We start from the raw sequence: 18,149 nt of genomic DNA, 5'->3' as shown, positions 1-18,149 counted from the left end.
CCTTTTCATTTCTGATCCTATTAATTTGCATGTTCTCTCTCTGCCGTTTGATTAGTTTGGATAGGGGTTTGTCAATCTTGTTGATTTTCTCCAAGAACCAGCTTTTTGATTCATTGATTCTTTGGATTGTTTTCTCTGTTTCTATTTTGTTGATTTCAGCCCTCAGTTTGATTATTTCCAGTCTTCTACTCCTCCTGGGTGAATCAGCTTCTTTTTTTTCTAGAGCTTCCAAGTGTGCTGTTAGGTCTCCAATGTGTGCTTTCTCCGTTTTCTTTATTTGGGCACCTATTGCTATGAACTTTCCTCTTAGCACTGCTTTCATAGTGTCCCATAGGTTTGAGTATGTTGTGTCTTTGTTTTCATTAAATTCAAGGAAGTCTTTAATTTCTTTCTTAATTTCGTCCTTGACCCAGGGGTGATTTAGTAGTTGACTGTTCAACTTCCATGAGTTTGTTGACTTCCTGGGGTTAGCATTGTTGTTGAATTCTAATTTTAATCCATGGTGATCTGACAAGACACATGTGGTTACTAATATTTTTTTGTATCTGTGGAAGTTTGCTTTGTTACCGAGTATGTGGTCAATCTTCGAGAAGGTTCCATGAACTGCAGAGAAGAAGGTATATTCTTTCCTATTTGGGTGGAGTGTTCTGATTCTTTGCCTGTCTAAAATACCTGATGGTCTAATAAAGAGCTGAACAGCCAATAGCAAGGCAAGAAAAAGGATAGGCAAGTCTGTCAGACACAGAGGATAAATAGGAGAAATCTTAGAGGAGAAAAAGAAGGAGCAGGATAGAACAAGGAGAGAAGGACATCAGGGGCCAGTAGCCCAGCTATACACCAAGCCTTGGAGAAAGAAGTAAAGAAAGATATACAGAAATAGAGAAAGATAGAAGCCCAGAGGCAAAAGGTAGATGGAATAATTTAAGATAAGAAAAGCTGGGTAGAAACAAGCCAAGTCAAGGCCAGGCATTTATAAGTAAGAGTAAAACTCTGTGTGATTTATTTGGGAGCTGGGTGGAGGGCCCCCCCAAAAATCCAAACGGCCAAAGAATAAAGTGGGTAACACAACAACATTTTGGTATCCAATGTGGGGCTAGAGTAAAAGAAAATTTAACAACAATGAATATTTAAAAATTGAGTGTCAGTCAAAACAAATACCAGTGGGATTTTAAAAAACAATTTGACACCAATTTAAGCATTTATCTAGGTGGGAATATTGCATATTAATCACCAAAAACATTTTTTTAAAGTTTTGACAGTAAAAGTCCATTAGCTAATATGAGGACATACTCACAAGGTAACTTAAGAATATGGCATTTGTTAGAAAGGTAAATTATTCAGTGGGAGAATAGTGAGTTTAATAGTGAGTTTGAAAACAAATCCAAGATTAAGAGCCAGTCAGATCTACAGATACAAATATAAAGATTTACGTGACAGTTACATGGCTAAACTCAGAGCAGCTATGGTTTACCCGCCCAAGCCTGCCACAAAGTCGACTTAAGAGTTTCAGCATAAGTAGAGAGAGACTCTTGATGACCCCCTCCTAGCTGATGACTGCTGAGGGAGAGAGAGATACTTTTCTGTTGTGTGTTGGGGAACATTGGTAAGTTGACTATTTGCCTGTGGATGATCCCACACATGTGTGTGTGTCTGGTGCTGATTGGATTTATTGGATTTTTTTAAGACATGAAGTTTAGAGGGAGATGGGAGATATATTGAGAGGAAGGGGGACCTAGAGAGAGGGAGCTGGGATGAATATGACAGACAGGCATTGTATATAAATCTGAGAAAGAAATGTTCTAGCAGGTGCTACATGCCTGGAAGTGAAAGTAGAGATGCTGAGAGTCTTGGACACAAAATTACAGGTTGATGGGAACAGAGAAACACCAACCACTGAGGGAAAAAGAGCAAGATGACAAACTATTGGAATGGCAAACTCCTGGAAAGGTCAGGGAGGGCACCAAAGATGGAAGTTCAATCTGTGAACTCTGCTTCAGAGTTTTGACAGGCTCCTGCCTCCCTCTCTGGTGTTGGGGTAAGTGCCAGAGCAAGGAGAAGCCTTTCTTAAAGGGCCAGTCCCTGTTTCCTAGATTAGTCCCTGTTCCTCTGACCCTTCTTCATTCTTAGCTTTGGGGTTGGTGGAAGCTGGTGATCGGCTAAGAATACAATCCCAGGGTTTTATATAATAGTCATAAGGATGTGAGCCTTCAGACCGAGTTTCAGCGACCAACCCAGGACATCTACAAGAAGAGTATGTGCTGAATCACTGTGTGCTCTTAACCACTGATCCAGCTCTCTAGAGCCCCTGCCAGGCCTTCATATTAGCCACCACTTGCAATGCAGTTTTTCTTCTATTTTCATTTGACTGACTCTCTGTCTCCATGTTTGTCTCCTTTTCCCTCTAACGAGTGCTATGTTCTTTCATATGGATTCCTTCAGGACAGATAACATATGCTCCATTTCTTATATACCTATTTAAAAAGTAGGGAAGGGGCCATCAGGACCTAGTAACTTGTGCACAGTCCTTGGTGTGACTGGGGGAGTGGGTATGAAACTTTTTAGTAAAATCTTGACTACTTTCATATTTTCAGAAAGAAGAGTTGAAAATGATGGAAAAGGTTAATCAGTTTTTTGGGTTTTCATTTAATAGAATATAGTGTGAATTTAAAAATGTAGTCTCCTTGTAGAAACTCTTTTAGGTTCTTTTCGTAAATAGTCCCAGTGTATTAGGTACCTCGATGATTTTAATAGTTTGTGTTAAAATGTCACAAACAAAAGTAAAGACAGGTAATCTTCTCATTCTAAATAAGATTTGTGTCTAATATAAAATAGTTTTTAACATGTAAAAACTTAATTTATAATCAAGTAAATAAATTTTTTGAAGGCAGCTTACTAGTATCTAAGAGACTATTTGACAAATCAATTCTAGGAATTTAGTCCAAAGTAATATTTGTAGATACTGTTAAATATTTTCAAGCCTGATGTGTCTGTCTACAAAGAAGGGCCTTGAGGGAAGCAGAGGACTCTCCAAATAATGATGTATATGCACCTGATAATCCTATTCAAAATTCAGAATATCGTTGGTGCTAACTGTACTTTGTTCTAGATTATGACCTCAGCTCCAACCCTCAAACATCACCATCCCAAGGCTTCTGTAGACATATCACAAGCCATAAGCAACAACCCTCAAGGCATTGGGGTCTCCCTAAAAAAGACAGACAAGCTCATGGAATGCATACTAAGCACTTGGAAAAGACTGGTGTCCCAGTGCCAGTGGGTCTGTAATATTCTCTCTGACTAAGCCCTAAGAACCCTTCTGAGGGATGACTGTTTAAAATCCTCAGTCCCTTAATAACATGGTGGTAGGATCTTTCAATCATTAATTCATTTTATTACTGTAAAAAAATTCCTTATGAAGAGACTGGGGTTTTATAAAGGGATTGAGGTTTTTACTCTTTCACATTTACTTGAATAATTCTCTTTTAATAGTTTAAAAATATCAGTCTTCTTAAAAGTGGTGGCACTCCACCCAGGTAATATTTTCCTGCTTTCTTAACCACAGGTTGCTACTGGCAGAGCCGTTACTGAGGATTTGGACCTCTATGCTACATCTCGAGAGAGGCGGTTTCGATTATTTGCATCTATAGAATGTGAAGGACAGTTATTCATGACTCCATATGATTTTATTTTGGCTGTTACAACAGATGAGCCCAAATGTAAGTAGAGATTTTAAATTACCTTCATAATTCTACCTTTATAACAATTTTGGTATATTAGTAGTATGATAATTTTCAAACACTTTCAAAGATGGTGAAAAAAGTAATAGAGACTAAGCAGTTCTGGTCAGGATAAATAGGTGACAATAAAAATGAACTTTGAAGAGAAAAATCTATTTTGTAAAAATATGAAACAGTATACGTATTTTAGAATATATTACAAAAGCAATGTGACAATTCAGAATTCATTGTTATGCAATGATTGCAGACTTATTTCTTTAAAACCTTTATTGTTTCTAAAATTTCAGAATTTTGAGTCACTCCCTTACATATTGCACTTAAACACTACCTTATTTTAGATATTCTTATAAGAGATAAATGTTCTTCCTACTATTTCTTGTATCCAAAATGAATAAAGTAATTGAGAACTGGCATTGAAGTTATCCTTGCTCATGAATTCTGCTTTTATGTCTTCTGCATTTGTCCTACCTCCTGAAGTATAAAGATTGGCTAATTCTTTCTCACTTTTCCTTATGCTAAAGGAGTGCTTTTCAAACATTTGGACCATTGCTCATTTTCTGGAAATGCTTTGTAACTGATTTTAAAAACGTAGCAAGATTTTTGCATTTTTGTATCCAGCCTATTTTAATATGTTCTTCTCAGTGAAGTGTGGAAAGAAAATCCCCCTCACAGATAACAGGTAGTCAGGGAAGGGCAGGAGACTTTGTTCTGAACTTGGGTATTCTTTTTACACTGTTACAACCTGCTAGTGGTAGTGCAGGCTTTCAAAATCTCCAAAGATGGTATTGAAACATTCTCTAGTATGAAGGGGTTTGGGCTAGGTTAACTGGATGGCTGAGCTGTAATAATGAGGTTGAGGAAGGAAAAAAAGATGACTAAACTTTTCACTGATGTATTTGAGATGCATCAGATATGTAAAAGTTGAATTTGTCTAGTTTTAGCTCACTGAAAGATAACTAAAATTAATACTCCAAATAAAATTGACTAATATTTGCTTTAATTTCTTATAAAAATATATGATAATTGAACAGCCATGGCCTTTTCCTCCAAAGCAAAACCAAACATTAAACTTTTTTTCAATAATTCATCAAACTTGTGCAGACTAGCTTTTAATTCTTTCTTCTCCCTCAGTGCTGTACATTGGATCCAGGGCTTTGTATATGCTGGGCAAGTGCTTTTCTATTGAGCTTTATCACAGCCCTCAATGGATTGACTTTTGATGCTTTAAGTACTCGGCGGTGGAGATCAGGAAGAGGTCTGAATATAGGGATCTGTCTGTACATGTTTAGCAGTTAATGTTACGTATGTTGAAATTTTCCAGAGAAATACTATACTATTTTACATGACTGGGAGGAACTCTTACACTTCAAAAGATGAATGTACAAATGCTAGAGAATGTAGGCCTCAAGAGCACTGTCCAGAGACACAGGAAAACAAACAAAAACAAAACCTAGAGTGGTACAGTCATAGAGTTCAAAGGAAATGATTGGGGTGGTTCAGGGAGCGGACTTGCTGAAAAGTCAAGTTAGATTAGCACAGAGTATTTTCCAGATTTATTAATATGAAGGTTGCTAAAGATTTTTAAAACAGACATTTTATGGAATTGACTAGGACCAAAACTAGATTGTATAGTGGAATAGCAGATGAAGAAACGAAGGCAGTGACTGACAGGTACCTGTTTGAGATGCTTGGCTCTGTCAGGGAAAGGAAATGTAGCTGGATTGAAATTTGAGGTAGAGACTTGATGATGCAAGATTTTAATCCCCAAAAAATTTAAAAGTAGGAGTTGTTTTTTTACAAGCGGGAAAGTCTTGAGAATAAACAAACCAAGAGAGTAATAGTATGTTTACAGTTGCCACCTGTAAATGTGTAGGGCAGAAAAAGGCTGAAAATTAAGTAGGGTTCTTTAATAGTAATTATAAGACTAAGATAAAATTTATAGCCCTTTGACTTAATTGACATGGTATAATGTGGTTTATTTATTCTCTATTTTTGAGCACTCTATACTAATTTTATTAATATGAAAATAATAATAACCTCATGAAGAATTTTTTGAGACCAAATTGGGTGTGACTAGTAGCCTAGAACCAGTTTTGGATCTGTCTTCATCACTGTTATCAAATTCATAATCAGGACTTTGAACATCTTTATAATGACATTCAATAGAAAACTGCATTTAAGTATTAGAAATTGTAGCTCAAATAAACATTAATTGTAGAAATATACCACATTGTTAATTGTATTGTTTAATTTTTCTTATTTTTCTCTTTAGAATAGAGTCTGACAGGTAAATTCCCCTTTTAGGATTAAAATATGTAATTATTTTTTATAGTATCAAGAATCATTTTAATTTGTATTTTAAAAATACAGTATTAAAATATTTCAGATACAAAAATGTATCACAGATATGATGAACAACAGCCTACAAACCTGAGAAATAAAATGCTTCTAATATTTAATATAGATTCAATGCCTCCCTCTACCTGTTATATTTATATACTCAATGATTTACTATGAAATAAGGAATATAGAAAGTCAGAACACTCATTGAAGACTTGTCTTACTGGTCCTTTAGTCTTTATTTCTTTAACAACTAATGATATTAAACATGGTACATATCCTGCAGAGTGAATATGTCTTTTGTAAATAATCTATTGTGGAATCTTATAAAACCAAAAACTTAGGAGTAAATCTAATTTCTTCATTGGATAAATAGTTTCTGAGCATTGCATAAGCCATGTCCATGTATTTGTACTTTTTATGGATTTTTCTTACACTCTTTTCAAGCTGTTATTTCATTGTTCTATTCCCTAAAAAGAGTTATTGCAGAATTATGTGCACAGTAGCATAGGTAAGGTTACCAGCAAAATCCTGTGATTTCAGGGCTTGATCGCCTGTTGACATATGCTGCTAGGTAAAAGAAAGATTTTGTTATGAAATAAAGAATTGATCTCCAAGAAAAATTAGTTTCCAAATTTTAAAAGTATATCTTCACCTTTGATCTCAAGATGAGTTAGTGTATTGCCCTAAAATGAGAGTTATATAGCATTGTGTCTTCCATATAACTTTAAATTTGATATATTTTTAATTATACAGACTTGCTATGTAGATCCAATTAGTCTACCAGTTTTCCTAATGCATGTACACTGTAGGAATTAATTACTATCAACCTGGAGATAATTCTTAGCCATTTGCAATGGTAGGAGCTGAACAAGAAGAACAACTATTTTGGCTGTTCATATGTACCTGCATTTTACTGTTTAAATTGAGATCATTGACATGATAAAGAAAATGTTTTATTCAGCTACTACACTTCTGCCTCTAAGATACTTCTAGAACAACTACAGAAGGAACATGGATAAGAACTTTCCCAGCTCTCCTGTTACTTTTCTTCTTTTTGCCACTATAGTTTCTATCTTGGAGAGACCTCACCAAGGAATTATTTCCAGAAATACTCATTCATCTGATTACAGTATGAATATTTTATAAGTATCTTCATTTGTCCTTCAAGTGACATAAAATATTTAACATTAAGTAGCTTAACTTGTGCTATGGATCCAGAAAGGACCAATCATAATCCAATTATGGGGGAAAAATGTTCTGTGACACTGATTTTACTTACTGTAAGTTACAATATTTAAAACAAGTAGATAACATGGAAAGATCATATATTAGATTCAAATATTGAGGGTAAAATCATCTGCCTTTTGAACATAAAAGCTTGATTTTGAGTTATGGTTATATATGGTTACTAAATATGGATATACATTACATACAATATTATCTAATTATTTTATATTTATTTTAGTTGCTAAAACGTGGAAGTCACTTTCTAAACAGGTAAGTTAAAGCTCTTGGTATACAAGATATGCATGTACACACACAATACACACATGTGTAAGCACATATGCACATTATCTGATTAGATAGTTATATGTTTTTGTGTGTGGTTTTTACAAATTAAAATCACATAATGATAGTATTTTTAGTCTTTATAATGTAAGTAAATAAAGAAGGTTGTCAGTTCCATGTGCTAGTGAAGATAGAGGCTAATTGTCGTGTGTGAGTGTAAATTAGTGTTCCTTGTTTAGAAACAGTTGCATTATCTACTGAATTGAAGATATCTATAGACTCTTATTCAACAAGTCCATACCTGAGGTTAAATTCTACAGCAGTACATTCACATGTGCCTAGCAGAGTTAAACTTAATCAACTTTATGACTAGGTTATTTCATATTGGTGTTCATACCTAGAGAAACTATTAGTTACATACAAAAGAGGTTCAGAAGTCTGTAAACAGCTTGTCATGGGTTTAAAAAAAAAAGCATATGAGTAATAGGCCTAATAAATTTTCAAAAAATATAACTCCAGTCAGGCAGAAATCAAAACTGGGGAAATAACACTATAGTTATGTAAGGATACATCCACAGTTGCCAAAAGAAAGGGGAAAATTAACATATTCAGATAGTAGAGACTGACATCAGGGAGGGCCTCAAAGTGACTTCTAACATACTGATGATTTCTTGCTTTTAACTTAGCTATTTTTAACTTCCTTAACTAGTAAAAGGAAATTCTGCAGAGCTTATAATGGCAGATGCATGTTTCCCTGTGAAACTTGAGAAACATCTCTTTACAGTTAAATGTAAGATAAAGGGGCATGCTGTCATAGCTAGAGGGCTAGCAAAGTGACATTCCTCATTAGCTGCGGATTCTAGACTGCCTTGATAAAGTGTCCCGTCCTAAGTGGCTACACTGCGTTTATCACCTCACAGTTCTGCAAAGTAGAAACTTAAGATCAGAGTATTAGTAAGGTGGTTTATTCTGAGGCTTTTATCCTTTCTGTGGCCATCTTCTCACTCTGTTTTCACTTGGTCTTTCCTCTGATAATTTAGGGGGATTTTATATGATAACATTAGTGGTACTTTTAAAGGGCCTGTCTACAAAGTAGCCAGGTTCTCAGGTGCTGCATTATGGCCATAATATAGTATATCAAAGAGAAAGAGGAGGGGAAGATGAGGTTGGGGAGGGGTGGAGTGGAGAAGAGGAATTGTAAGAACTACAATAGTAGCAATTAACAATTTTAAAAATCATATCCAATAAAAGTATTGCAAGTTATTGCTCTATATTAAAATAGATGAATCAAAGTTAATAACATGGTGAAATTTAATTTTAAATTAATAATAGTGATTATAACACTGCATTGAGATACATTTCACAATAGCAACAAAATCTATCAGGTACTTAAAAGTGTACCATCTTAGTTACTTTTCTATTTCTGTGACAAAACACAATGACCAAGGCAACTTAGGATAGAAATTATTTCAATGGGTTTGTTAGCAGAGAGCCCTCATCTTGATCTGAAAGTAGGAAGCAGAGAGCTAGCTCAAAATGGAACAAGTCTTTGAAAACCTCAAATCTCACCCCTACTGACATACTTTCTCCAACAAAGCCACACCTTCTAATGTTCCCCAAACAGCTATCAACTAGAAATCAAATATTCAAATATATTATGCTCTGGGGCCTATTCTCATTCAAACCGCCACATTCTACTGCGTGGCCTGCATGACCTCTAGTGGCCATATCATAATGTAAAATCAATTTAGTCCAACATCAGAAGTCCTCATAATTGACTTCAATTATGAACTCATGATTGAGTTCAATCTCAAACCAGTTTAAAGTCCAACGTCTAACATCTCTTCTGAGGCTCAAGGCAATCTCTTAATTTTAACACCTACAAAATCAAAAGCAAATTACGTACTTTCAACATACAGTGGCACAATATATAAATTGCCATTCCATAAGGGAGGCATTGTGGCATAGTAAGGGAATACTGTACCAAAGCAAGACTGAAACCCAGAGGAGCAGACTCCAAGTCCTGTGGTTTTGTTTTTGGTGTAGAGGGCTGAAATGGCTCTGTCCTTTCATCTTTGCTGCCTGCAACATACTTTTCTCTTGGGATGGTTCTACTCCCTGTTGGTATCTCTCCTTGGAAGATATCCCATGTCTCCATCACCTCTAACATCTTGGAGTTTCCAGCACAATCCAGGCTTCACTTTTACAGCTTCACACAATGGCCTTTCCGGACCTTCGTGCAGGGACTGCCCTGTCATGCAGTGCCTGGCCTCAGTCATTCTCCTTTTTCTTGGAAGAAGATTGCATAACCCATTACTGGTATGTGCTTCATGGCTTTAAGGCCAATACCATGTGATGAGGCTGCCAGTTCAGCTGCCCACTGGGATTGAGCCCTCGAATCATTCTTAGGAGGAGATTCCTCAGGCCTTCCCTTTCACAGAGTGAAAGCTACTTGTGATCTCCCCATGAGGACACCACTTTTTTTATTCTATTTTAGATCAGGCCTTTCTTCAATTTTATCTCTTTCAGTACAAACCTTGACTTTGTCATTAAATTTTCTGATGTTATTTTCTCCATTCAACTGTACACTTCTATTTCTTTTTCCCTACTTGTGCTTTTTCACTGTGGACCTGCATAATAGTAAGTACAGATAGTGTGATGGAGTCACAGTCAGGCTGTCTTGACATCTCCTCTGCCAAAGAAATTAGTTCATTGCATTTTAATTTCACCTCAAGGAAATTTTTAGGAAAAGAGCAGAGAGCAGCCACATTCTTTCCCAAAATAACACAAGAATGGCCTCTGGCTCAGTTGCTGTTAAAGTCCTTGCTTCTCTCTGACGTCTCTTGAGCTGAGCTTCCACAGTCCACATAGCTCTCAGGACTGTTTCCCAGGCTCCTAGTATAGGATGGCCCATTGAGTCCTACTTAGTGCACTCAACCATTCCTCTACTCCAAATTCCCAAAGTCTTCCATATGCATCCAAATTTCTCATGACAGGAGCAGCCCGTTCCCAGATAGCAACTTCTGTCTTAGTTACTTTTCTGTTGCTGTGTCAACCATTAGAACTAAGGCAACTTACAAAAGAAACTGTTTAATTGGGTTTATGGTTTCAGAGAGTAGGGCATCATGATGGCAGAACAAAGGTTTAGTAGCCAGAATAGCTGAAAGTGCTCATCTCTATCTGAAAACTAACACAAAATAGCAAAGGTCACTAATTGCCAGTGACATATTTTCTCCAACAAGGCCGTACCTCCTAATCCTCCCCTAACAGCCACTAAGTATATACTGAAACTCAAGTATTCAGAGATCAATCCATGGGGCCCATTTGCATTCAAACCACCACATGTACTTAACAGAGCATGTACAACATTTTTAAATTGTCTTTCAAGGTAAGGAATAGATACAGTATCATGTTCATGGGGACTAAATTATAATAATAGTTTTATCAAATTTATCTAAAAATTAGTGTTAATATTAGTCTACTCTAATATAATTTCAACAAAATTGATTTTAGTTTTCACTTTTTAAAACATTTGGGGCCAGGCGATGGTGGCACATGCCTTTAATTCTAGCACTTGGGAGGCAGAGGCAGGTGAATCTCTGTGAGTTCACGGCCATCCTGGCCTACAAAGTGAACTTCTGCTGTGGGATAATCCTCTTGTACACTGTAAAGATTTGTCACTCATATTGGTTTAATAAAATGCTGATTGGCCAGTAGCCTGGCAGGAAGTATAGGTGGGGCAACCACACTAAGAGAATTATGGGAAGAGGAAAGGCAAAGACGAGTCACTAGCCAGATGCAGAGGAAGCAAAATGAGAATGCCTCACTGAGAAAAGGTACCAAGCCACGTGGCTAAACATAGACAAGAATTATGGGTTAGTTTACATTTTAAGAGCCAGTTAATAATAAGCCTGTGTTTCTTTGGGACTGAATGGCTGCCGGACTGGGTGGGACAGAACTTCCACCTGAAAGTTCCAGGACAGCTAGGGCTGTTACATAGAGAAACCCAGTATCAAAAAAATAAAAATTGGGATAAGGACTCTGACATACTTAGAATGGTTTTGAAAAGAAAATAGAAAGGTGACAGAGATGAGAACAAATGTCTCATATTAATAAGATTGATAAGATTAATATCATATTGATAATTAAAATAATATTGGATCATTACAATAATATTTTAACTAAATGAAGATAATTAATAGATAATAGAAAAATCCAGAGGCATTTCAAGGAACATCTGTAAACCAATAGAGAAAAGACTGATGCCTCAATAATGTTTAAAATAATAGCTTTTCCTGTGGGGGCAAATGAAGCTAATCCTCAGAACCTACCAGCATATATAAAAGCTAATTGGAAGTAGACTGTGTTCTTTTTTTCTCCATGCATCATGGCTAGTAACTTTCATTATCATCATCATTTTCATAATTTATGCCCCAGAAATGCTTTAGTATTAAGTATGCATAGGCAGCCCACTTATGGCAGTTCTCCAGTTGTTTCTATCCTGGGCAGTCCTAGATGCTAGTAAGTTTACTCTTCATTAAAGTATATATCATATATTTTGAAGGATGAATACATCATAATATACCACTGAAGTTATATAGATATATTTACTATAAAGTTATCTCAAATTTGTAAAAAGTATATTTTTTTGTACGTTTTGACACCATAGATACTTACCAAAAATGTTCTTCTTTTACCAATGATTCGCTCACAAATATGATGATTATGTCTAAATAACTTATTATGTATCAAATACTGTCATGACTATCTAAGTAAATTGATAGTCTAGTGAACAGTTGGGTATAATTATAAACAAATTTGAGGATTGTGCATATATTGGTTGCCTTATTCTTCTATCTGTAAACATTAACATATCAATGGATTGTTAGTATCCAAAGAGATAATGTTCCTGCTCGGAGGTATTAGAGGTAATAAGAAGTTCTAGGGAACTGAAAAATAGCATTAGAGATGCCTTCAGTTATATTTTACCCTCATAAATTCTCAGGCTTCACCTCACTCCCCATAAACATAACTTTGATCCAGAACTGACAATTTCATGAAATCTGGAACATTATAATGTATAATCAGATGCTTCCATGTACAGGAGAAGAAAAACTTATAGTGCAAGCAGTTGAGTCTCTCAGTCCTTGCTTCCAAATGCTAGTGGTGCAGTCAGCACCTAGAGATGCTTTCCATAAAATTCAGAGCTTGTCAGAGCAGCACCTTCACTGTTGCCTTGAAAATGTGATAAAAATGATAACTTCTACCCACCTGAGTCTCAAGTCCTACCACCTAGAATTAAAAAATAATAATAATAACCAGCCCCACAGATGGAGCTCGGCTGAAAGGTCAGGGCTGAGTATCTTGCTTCCCATGTGTAGAAGAGGTTACATGCAAATGTACTAAGTCAGGAGATTTTTCTACCAAAAAGGAAGACTCACTCCCTTAAGAAAGGGAGAGATCTTTGTACCCACCAAAGAAAATAACTGTCTTGAAAAATACATATGATTACTGTTGAGAGAAGTTAATGTCAGAAGCTCTTATCCAACTCTAAAAGAATTCCATGGTGCCCCAACTCAAAAATGTTTAAAAAGTGTCACAATGAATATAGACTTGTTATGTGGAGGAACAGGAAGTCACCAAGAGTAATATCAGACTTCTCAATGTCAGTTGTGCTTTTGCTTGTTTTTATATTGTGTTTTCATGTATGATTAAAAAGTATAAATGATAAAATGCAAAAATTGAAGAACACATGAGAGGATCTTTTTAGACAGGACACATGAAGCAAACCTCAAAAGAAGTTACTGGCAGATTTTACTAAATTAAATACTTAAAAAATTTAGTTACTCAAACCCATCAACAACACTAAAAGAAATTTGATGCATGGGAAAATGCTTTCATTATTTATTGTCCAAAAACAACTTTGTAAAAGGATTTTATAATTATCTAGAACTTGTGTAAATAGATACTAAAAGATAATCATTTCAATAAGAAATAATGGACAGCATAGCTAGAATAGCTAGTAAATACATGCAAAGTAGTTTAACTCATTAATAACCAAAGATAGGCAAATTGAAGCAATGATGTTCTATTCCATACCCACCAATGGCTAGCTTCCAGAAATTTGACAGTGTCAGTAATGAGCAAGGGCGTGAAGGAACCAACTGAAAAAAATAAATGATGCCTTCACTTTGATAATGACTGATGAAATTTACAATGTATGTTTGGGGTCCTATCTACAGGCATGTATGCTAGAGAAATGTCTAAATGTTCACATCAGCTATCCTGTTCATCTTTCCTGACACACAGATGGGAAAGCAAAAAAATTAGAAACAGTATACTCACTGGGGAAATGGATCAAATAATTGTAAATAGCATACTACAGATAGCAAAGTACTACAGGTAAATGAGTAACTGTTAGAGCTGTGTGGATCCAACTGGAGACCTAACAGCAAGTCACTGGGAAATCAAAGTAGGTCTCCTGATTCTGAGAAGGTATCGGTTCTATTCGGCCTCGGCCACTCACAGGTGTCTAGATTTTTCTAAAGGTTGTGTGATGAGTGATGTCATCATTCTGGACAGCCGATGGAGTGTGTGGTTGTATATGCTTATACTTTACATTTTCATTTTTCACATTTAAATAAACACTGATGAATACAATACAGATGAACATCTTTTGTGTTCATAGAATTTTAAAATGTAAATAGCTAACTTTTAAAAGCCATTATGAACAGTCACAGTATAGGTGTTAATATCAAAATAAAGACTGTTTGACATGAAGATATGTCCATATTATGTAAAAGTCAAAGAGTAAAGTACAAAGCAGTATATAGACAGTAAAGATTTAATATTTACAATAAAAAGATCTTTTATAAGATGTTTATAAGTTAGATTAAAAGAATATTAAATAAAATTTAAGTTTGATTTGACTTTGAATATAAATTTCCTTTCTAAACCTATAATTTTCCTGTGTAGGGTGCGTGAGGGGGATGTTTGCACTGTGTGATTAAAAAATTAAGTACATAAAAAGCACCATAACATTAGGAAAGTAAAATTAATTCAGCAAATGCATATTTGTTATCTACTTGCAATACTACAATTTAATTCTAACACTGGACACCCAGAGTTAGTATCTGACTCCACTAGTTTAAAGACATAGTGCCCCAGAAGTCTGCTCTTTTTTTCAGGTTAGTACCACAGTTCAGAGGTCTCAAGGTACCTCACTTCTGCCCTTACTGGCTGTAGTTCCAGGGTTTTCCTACAGCTGGTTTAGTAATTGACTAAAATGACTCATGGAACTCAAAAATTGCTGTAGTTCTGGTTATAGACAAAGAACATATATTAAGACATACCAAATGACGAAGAAAAGTATTAGGTCTGGAAGTGTCCTAAACAAGAGTGTCTGTCCTCTCTCCATGTGGAATTGGTTTGTTGCCCTCCGAGCATCTTCATCGGGCTCCAGTGTGCTTAGTGTCTAGACTTGTCTTGGGTTTTATTTCTGAGGTGTAAGTTTCCAATCATGTCTTTATCTCTCAGTCTCTTCCTATCCTTGCTCCCATCCTTTCTTCTGTGACCAAACACGATTGTGAGTTATTTTCTTAATATACACTCAACACTGGATTTTGTCTTTCTTCCAGGAGCTGGAGACAAAGACCAAATTCATTTTATGTAGCACAGTAGTATAATAGAAGATATAAGTATTGCAAGTGAAGAAACAAATTTCCAACATAAATAGATGTACAAAGATTTTAGTAAATGTTAAAAATCAAAAATAGCAGAAAACAAAAATGATCACAAAAGCAACTAGATGATCTAGGCATGGAGAAACTATATTTTTATTAAAAATAACTACTTGACCAGGCGGTGGTGGCATACGCCTTAAATCCCAGCACTCGGGAGATAGAGGTAAGCAGATCTCTGTGAGTTCAAGGCCAGCCTAGTCTACAAGAGATAGTTCCAGGACAGGCACCAAAAACTCCATTGAAACCCTGTCTCGAAAATCAAAAATAAATAAATAAATAAATAAATAAATAAATAAATAAATAAATAAATAAATGCTTGAATAATAAATTCAATAATTTGAATAATAAATAATAAATAATAAATAATAATAAATCAATTAGGATCAGTTTCTGTAATTTCCTTTATATGCCTAACTTGGGAAGATTACTTGTCCAATTTAGGTCTAAGTAAAATACGTGCAAGAATTGGTTAGTAGAATTAAATGAGCTATTACGAGTTCATTGTTAATCACATAGAGGACTCTTGATAAAGGTAATTGATTTTTAAAAAATCAGAACAGAGGTCACAGGATATAGTTATAATGGGAGAAGATTAATATTTATACAATAGAAATAGTATAAATTTAAGTATGTAAAGTATACTGAAGACTTTTTTAAATTTCTTAATTTAACACAAATATTTTAGTTTTCTCTAAACAGTAAATATTCCAGTCTCCTTGTCATTCACAGCTGAAGTCTTACCTGTTTGCCGCAGTCTCCTATTGGAAACTACTCATTAGCTTAGCATCTGTTGCCTGCAGTGCAGATAAAGTCCTGTGAAGGAAATGAATGCTAGAATCTACACACAGTCTGGAAAGCCCCTAAACATGTTCCTGTTTTTGACATCCAAAGGATTTCTTTATTTTCTGGCTTCCTCAGCTTTGCAGTCTAAGAATACTGTTAATAAACATCACAGAGCACTTTCTGGATTTCAATTACTAGGAAAAGTCTGAAGTATTCTCAAATTTGAATGTGCATAAAAATCACCTGGAGGTTGGGAAAAACACGAGTCTAGTTCAAAAGGTCAAATGCTACTCTGCATTTCCATAGCTTTCAGATGACACTAGAATTGTTGGAAACCACAGTGTGACAGATAAGGATCAAATCTATAAGGAGAAGTGGCTTCTACAGTGAAAATGTATTACTAAAAATGTGTTACTGAGAAAAGTCATTTTTAAACTTCAGAATATTTTGTTATTTTACCAAATTCTTTCACTAGTTCTCCTCACAGTCAACCCTATTACAATTGTTGCTTTGTTATAGTTATGATTTTTCAGAATATGCATAATCTGTTCAAATATTTTTATATAAGCAATGACTCAACTGTTTACATTCTCCAATAATTTCTCAGCAGTAGTGATAATTACTTTTAGAATGCTGAGTGGAAGTCAATATTCTGTTGCCCCAGTAGTAAGACTCTTTGGGTTCCCGTGAAAACAGTCTGCTCATTCCTAGCATATTCCTTCACTCATTTGTTTCTTTTGCTCAAACTCAGATAAATCCAGGCATGCAGCAAAGAAGAATATGGAGCCAACTGATCACCTGATATTCATGAGGAAATCTACATGGCTTTTTATAGGGCAGTCCCTTGTACCTCCTCACTCCAGAACTTAAGCTTGCTGTTTTATCAACCTAGTTGTCTTGGCTATATGCATCTAGTTAGGAAATTTATCTGAAATTGAATCGTACTAACTAAGTTTAATATAGCATCTTTACCATTTATTTGATATTTGCATTATGAGCAAATATTGTGGCAGAATGAAGCACAGTTATAGAATAAGATGATTAATGTCACATTTCTGTCATTTAAAAGGAGAATTTCCTGGGGAGGATACGTACTTTTTTAAGATTTATGTTGTAAGAAAGTTGAATACTAATCAGTATCTCAATCCTTCTTTTATAGGAATTAAGTCAGATGCTCTCAGAAACTCCACCAGTTTGGAAGGGATCATCAAAGCTCTTTAGAAATCTTAAAGAAAGAGGTAAGTGAACCTTAGTGCCTATGCATTTTAATATTGACATGGATTTAAAATTGTATGGATAGATAGATAGATAGATAGATAGATAGATAGATAGATAGACAGACAGACAGACAGACAGACACACATATATGCCACGAAATGCAAATGTTTCTGGGTAAGTAATGGTATTTTGGTATAGTGTGATTAAGGATGATATATCACTATATACATATACTCATGACCTCTTTAGCTTCATTATTTTCAAACATACTGAAAAAAATTTACATTTGCACATAGAACGTACTTTTCAAAAATATTAGGTCTTCAAGTATTAATTTTCTTCATTTCATTTTGTATCTAAGAAATAATTGTTACTTCTCCAGTAAGTGAATATACAAGGTTAACCTGTGCTACATGATGCCCTGATTAAAAGAAAAGAAAAAGTAAAAGATATCTTTGCAGTTTTTGTCTATAATATTTCCCCAATTTTTCTTATGTAATATGAATGAAAGAGATGCTTTTTTATTGTGGACATTTTTTAAAACTAGGACTTAAATACTGGGCTCAGGTATATTAAAATACTCCTTGGAGATCTGGGCATGGTGATACATTCCACTGATCTCAGCTTTTCTGGAGCCTGAAGTGGGACGATTTTGAGCGGGGGGGGGGGGTTCTATATTTTTTATTGAACTCTACATTTTTCTCTGCTCCCGTCCAAAGTAGACTGCATAGCAAAGACATCTCAAAACATAAAATGCTCTTAGAAATTTTGTTCATGTTTTAGAGTGAGTTAATAGCATTGGGAATGTTCAAAACTC

At 35.2% G+C, this 18,149-nt stretch overlaps 1 protein-coding gene across 2 annotated transcripts in view; it reads left to right on the top strand.

Annotated features, from left to right (window-relative positions):
• Positions 1-18,149, top strand: part of Micu3 (mitochondrial calcium uptake 3) — an 85,975-nt gene that overhangs the window by 34,144 nt on the left and 33,682 nt on the right. For both annotated transcript variants that reach the window (XM_048456616.3, XM_048456615.3), the window contains exons 2-4: positions 3,563-3,716; positions 7,546-7,577; positions 17,274-17,352. In XM_048456616.3, coding sequence (XP_048312573.2) covers positions 3,563-3,716; positions 7,546-7,577; positions 17,274-17,352 — 265 coding nt within the window. The remainder of the gene's footprint in view (positions 1-3,562; positions 3,717-7,545; positions 7,578-17,273; positions 17,353-18,149) is intronic.

Source organism: Myodes glareolus, chromosome 23 (assembly GCF_982192425.1).
Source record: "Myodes glareolus chromosome 23, mMyoGla1.1, whole genome shotgun sequence".
In the NCBI taxonomy this organism is placed as follows: domain Eukaryota; kingdom Metazoa; phylum Chordata; class Mammalia; order Rodentia; family Cricetidae; genus Myodes; species Myodes glareolus.
The sequence above is the reverse complement of the archived record's forward strand: the minus strand, read 5'-3'. Positions and strand labels throughout refer to the sequence as shown.